This window comes from Henckelia pumila, chromosome 3 (assembly GCF_033568475.1).
Source record: "Henckelia pumila isolate YLH828 chromosome 3, ASM3356847v2, whole genome shotgun sequence".
NCBI classification, from domain to species: Eukaryota; Viridiplantae; Streptophyta; class Magnoliopsida; order Lamiales; family Gesneriaceae; genus Henckelia; species Henckelia pumila.
In genome coordinates, this window is record NC_133122.1 from 48,920,448 (window position 1) to 48,925,770 (window position 5,323).

General features: G+C 29.3%; 1 protein-coding gene across 1 annotated transcript; it reads right to left on the reverse strand.

The window, feature by feature from the left end:
- Positions 1-1,174: 1,174 nt before the first annotated feature.
- Positions 1,175-3,478, reverse strand: LOC140892320 (early nodulin-like protein 17). The gene is made up of 2 exons (XM_073301169.1): positions 3,229-3,478; positions 1,175-1,726 (listed from the first exon to the last, which is right to left on the reverse strand). Exons 1-2 carry the CDS (start codon positions 3,401-3,403, stop codon positions 1,386-1,388), a joined length of 516 nt encoding a protein of 171 aa, XP_073157270.1. The 5' UTR covers positions 3,404-3,478; the 3' UTR covers positions 1,175-1,385.
- Positions 3,479-5,323: the final 1,845 nt, after the last annotated feature.

Here is a 5,323-nt window from a genome sequence, read left to right on the forward strand (position 1 = left end):
TATTAAATTCATTTAAAAACTTTGGAAATGGTACTAATTCATATTTCGAAAATATGATGAAGGAATTATTCACCATATCTCTCTATATTCAAAAAGAGAACACACCAACTATATAATCACGGGCATAAATCCGAAATAAATCTCTTTTTATTGTTTTAGAGTTCAAATTTCACATAAATTAGGGTGTGAAAAAAATTGTTTTTGCTAAAGCACGCTCAAAACTTTGTGAAAAGTAGAACATAAATTATTTCTAAAATTACCCCCCTTGCCTCTTTCTATATAATTTTATTTTGTGATTACTTTTAAAATTTTAAGGTGAATTCCGAAGTATGTGTTTATGAGATACAATTACCGACAAAATAACTACGCCACTCTTTGTAGTCCACTTAACTTTGTCAAAGCATGTGTCTTCTATCTCTTAAATCATAATTTAGTTAATGATTATTACCCCAAATCCAAATTACAATGATAAAATAATCCACGTCTAATAGTGTACGGATGTCATATGAAATAATCTTTTAAGGTCAATAATGCCCAATTTTCAAATCCTTTATTAATTACATAAAAGAGACAGCGTAATTATTTCTTCAAGTGTAAGAGTGACTCATTTAGACTTTTAATTTATAGTCTACCGAAGACCTAATCTTTCCAGCTTCTTGGCCAATATATGATTAGGTTCATTGGCTTTTCTTTTTTTTTTTTTTTTTACTTTATTAAATTAGAATAAGTCTCCCAAGACGGAGCAACACTAGTTTTATTTGTAATAAAAAAATATTTTATCATAAAAAATAATGTTTTTTTATGGATGATCTAAATAGGAGATTCATACTCATAAGACCGTTTCATAAGAGTTTTTGTGATTAAGTTATCTATTCACTTGCTAATCACGTGGCTCATTTAAATCAATCCCCAAGTTTATAGGTTTGTTTAAAGCGTGATTATTTAATTTAAAGAGATCAAAGAACATGACCTATAACAAAACAACCCACTTAATTAACTATTAATTACACCATTCAAATCAACGATTTCATCCACTGATATCTCTTTGTCGGTATTATTTAATTGCTAATTATTCGCCTTATCATGTCATTAAAAAATAACATATATATATAATTAGAGAAATATAGCATTGATAAAGTATCAATTTAAAACTACAAGGCAAGAAACACAAGCTTATAGTTCATTCAACACACTGAATCCTCAAACAAATACATTCCCAGAGACAATCTGTTGAAATTTACACCCACCAATCGCAATCTGAAGAATTCTATCCTAATCAAGACTCATGCAATGTCACAGATCTAATTAAATTGCCAGAATAAATGAATCCAAATAGCAGCAGCCGCGCAAACGAGTACGATAAAATGTCATGCGATGGAACGCATCTAACATGCCAAAAGAAACGAGTCCCAGACAGCAGCAGCCGCGAAAAGGACAGGAAGGAAAATCTGACCTTGAAAACTGGAGAGCAAACTCTGAGAATAGCTCTTTACAGGCAAAGATGAAGGTGGTGGAGGTGGATTTTCTACATTAATGGCCACTTTCATGCCTCCGAAACAGAACCCTTTGCCGCTGATGAAATAGTAAGTCTTGGTCACATTGAGAGGAACGACGTCCCTTCCTGCACCGGTGGTCCAATTGTGAAGGAAATGATCGGATATGCAATTCTCATAATCAGTCTGGTTCACCTCTAGCACATTCATTTGGGTCCTATCGTACACGAAAACTTTGGAAAAAGAACATGAAGAGTTATTTAAGGCTGCCATTTGATATAAAAAAGTAAATTAACTTAAATATCAAAGATTTTAAAAAATTATAAATAACAGACACGGTTACATGAATGGCATGAGTTTAAGTTTATTAAATAAATGTCGACTATATAAAAAACTGCATTCAAGAAAACGTAATATCCAATCTAATGTCAACGAGATAACTTGATTTTTGATAAGGCGAGGCGGTGCCAGAAGTAATTTTTTCTCGTACTGAAGATGCAATAAATTGTATTATTTGGTGGTTGTAAACTCCACAATATCAAAAGTTCAAAACACTACAAAATTGTAATACATGCACTCGTCCAAAAGCTATAGTTGATGGCTGTGAAGGTATGATCAGGCCTAGTAAGAATGCAAGCATAAATGTTCGCATCTTGTGGTACTCGACAATCTGACTTTTTCGGGTCAAAACTGAAATCCCATAACTGTTTTTGTAATTGATACTTTACTCATTTGATAACAAAATACACATCTGATCAAGGCGAGGATTCATCTAAGAATGTATAAACATCATTCTTAGCAGGCAGCGAGAGAATCAATCCTTGTACTCCAATATGAAGGAAAATAAGAGAAGCAAAGGGCTGAAAAGGCTTCGTTAACAAGGTAGGGTGCAGGAGCTAAGAGCTTGTGGGAGCTATAATATAGTGCAGTTCATATAATGATATAATCTGTGACAACTTAACAATCGCTCCCACAGTCTAATAAAATATATTTGCTTCCATTACAAGAACAAAATAAACCTACGTGATATTCAAAGCTTTTACCCTTGATGTTTATGCATACATCGTAGTTAACAAAGTTGCGTGTTAAATGAATTTGATGGCTTCAAATTGCAATTTTCTTGGGCAGCGTGCGATTTATGGACAAGGACATCAACCAGGAAAAGAAGAACAATTCAACGGTGTAAGAAACAATGCAGAACACCAAAAAAATTGTTAGAAAAGGTAAGGTAAAATAAACTATTAATCTTAAAATGAATGTAAATAAAACAATTAACCAAGATTCGTCGCAATAGAAGACCAGTGGTCAAAGACAGATTTCCTAGTTCTCGGGAAGGACCTTGGTCAACCAAATTTTTTGAAAATTAAGAATGTGATAATTAAGATCATTGTCAATATCCCTTTTCGGAATCTTGGAACTTCATGTGCCCCAAGCAGAGCTCTAAGTTAGTGATCCTAAACAATTAGAAATGAAATGTGAAAAATTTTGTTTCTTTGCAGCTTTTCAAGTGTGAATTTGAGGAAACAAACCAAATGTGCTGCCAGAAACATAATGTTAACATATAAAATTGAGCTGAAAAAGCAGATCTAGTAGTTAGTAAGCAAGAGATTAAAAACACTCGTGACAAGAATCAACCTTCAAATTCAAGATACTATTTCGGCTTTTAAGCTACATTTTTCGAAGCTTAAAACCAACAAAATAACAGATCTGAAAAGTGGGAGAAAAGAAAGCATACACAGCCAATCCCCATTGTAGAATTGCTTTCCTTGAGCCCAGACGGTGTAGTTCACATTTGGGGACCAACCCACGTTCCCGCCCACAATGTAACGCACCGCCGTAACCTCCGGCAGCGCCACCATGCCCAACGCCAGAACCACCGCCAACGCTATGCTCCGCCGCAGCCCATCCATTGTCCCCTTGTGCTTACTAGGCGTAATTTGGTGTTAATGTGTGAGAGTGCGGCGATGGAGCTCGTTATCGTTATTAATAGGTAGGGAAAAAATTCGAAATCCCGATCCTTGTCCAATCTCATTTTATTTTATTTTTGTCGCCAAAAAATCTCAAACCTATATTTTTCGGATCCGAATTTTGAATATTACTTCGGACCGAAATAATATTATAATATATTTTATTGATTCATTGCGCAAAATATTATTGGATTTCAACTCATATAATAATTAATTGTTGACTTAAATCACATAATTGTTTATTATTAAAACGATCTAATAATAGAATCAAATAATTATTAATAAAAGAGAAATTAGTTGTAATGACTAATGACCCTTTTACAACTTCTATTTTTTAAAATATTCTTTTTTACTAAAAAAATTATAATATAGCCTCAATTTATTTAAAAGTCCTAAAATAGCCGTATTCTAGATTTTTCTCTCTTAATTTTTGTGTTTGATGTGTAAATTTATTTATCAATCATAAAAATGGTAATTTTTTTATAATTACAATTCGTTTGATTTTGATAAATATCTTTATGTTAGTAATATTACATTTATAAATTACGAATACTTAGTATTTACTATTTAGTGTAATATTTGGTTAATTTAATATAAAAATAATAAATTAATTTATACCACCAAAACAACAATAGCTATCGTTACAGTTCATCATTATTTTTATTTTGCCTTCAAATAAGTTAATTTTTAAAAATAACCCCAAGTTCCAAAAATGACTTTCAAAATATATTTTGTATTTAGCCTTCTTTTAAACCTTTTCTATATAAACAAAAAATCATATTAAATTTCAAATGAATAGTTCATAATAAAAATATGAAAGTTATGCAAATAAAAATCTAAAATACAAAAAGAAATTTTCTACCAAAATTAATAGTTAAATGAAAGATAAGTTAGCATTTTTACAAAAGAAATAGTAAATTACAAACAAATCTTATTTTGGATGAGATAGTTAACGGTGATTTAAAACTTTCGTTTTTTCCTTTTCTTCATTTCAAATATAAAATAAATAACTTGTCCAAAAAAAATATAAAATAAATAATCATAATATTTAGAAAAAATAAATAAAAATAAAGATAATGATGGACAGTAACGATAGTCAATGTTGTTTCGGTGGCACAATGAATTTATTATTTTTATATTAAATTAATCACATATTACACTAAATACTGAGTATTCGTAATTTTTAAATGTAGTATTAGTACTATTACTAACATAGATAGATATTTATCAAAATCAAATCGAATTATAATTATAGAAAATTTACCATTTTTATTATTGGAAAAATACATTTACACATCAAAGACAAAAATAAATTAAGAGAGAGAAAAATCTGGAATATGTATAATTTAGGATTTTTAAATAAGTTTAGGCTATATTCTAAGTACCGTTTGGTACAAGTATAATTAGTACTTGTACAACTTATCATATTCAATCTCGCGTTCTTCTCATCATATTATTTATCTATCTATTAATTATTAATTTTACATCAATCAAATCATTAATCATTTATTTTACATCAATCAAATCATTGAATTTAAATTACTATATTACCCTTATAAATAATATTATTCATATTTTATTTATTCTCAAAAATACAAAATGATAATTTATATTTTTAATATAAAATTCAATCAATCAAATCCAATAAACTATAATCTATCAATCAAATCAAATACTAAATTAACTATCATTTTCTATTTATTTTATATTACATTATATTATTTATCCTATTATTAGTAAAGAAGACTATTTTAAAAATTATAAGTTGTAAAATGGTCATTACAACTAATTTCTCTTAATAAAATATTCGAATACTAATTATTAGATAACCTTTTTTTAATAGATGGTCAAATTGTATATTTT

Coding starts and splice junctions, on each gene's coding strand:
- LOC140892320 (XM_073301169.1), bottom strand. CDS start 3,403: ATGGATGGGCTGCGGCGGAGCATAGCGTTGGCGGTGGTTCTGGCGTTG. Junction 1,727..3,228: donor CTACAATGGGGATTGGCTGT/GTATGCTTTCTT, acceptor CTTTTTCCAAAG/TTTTCGTGTACGATAGGACC.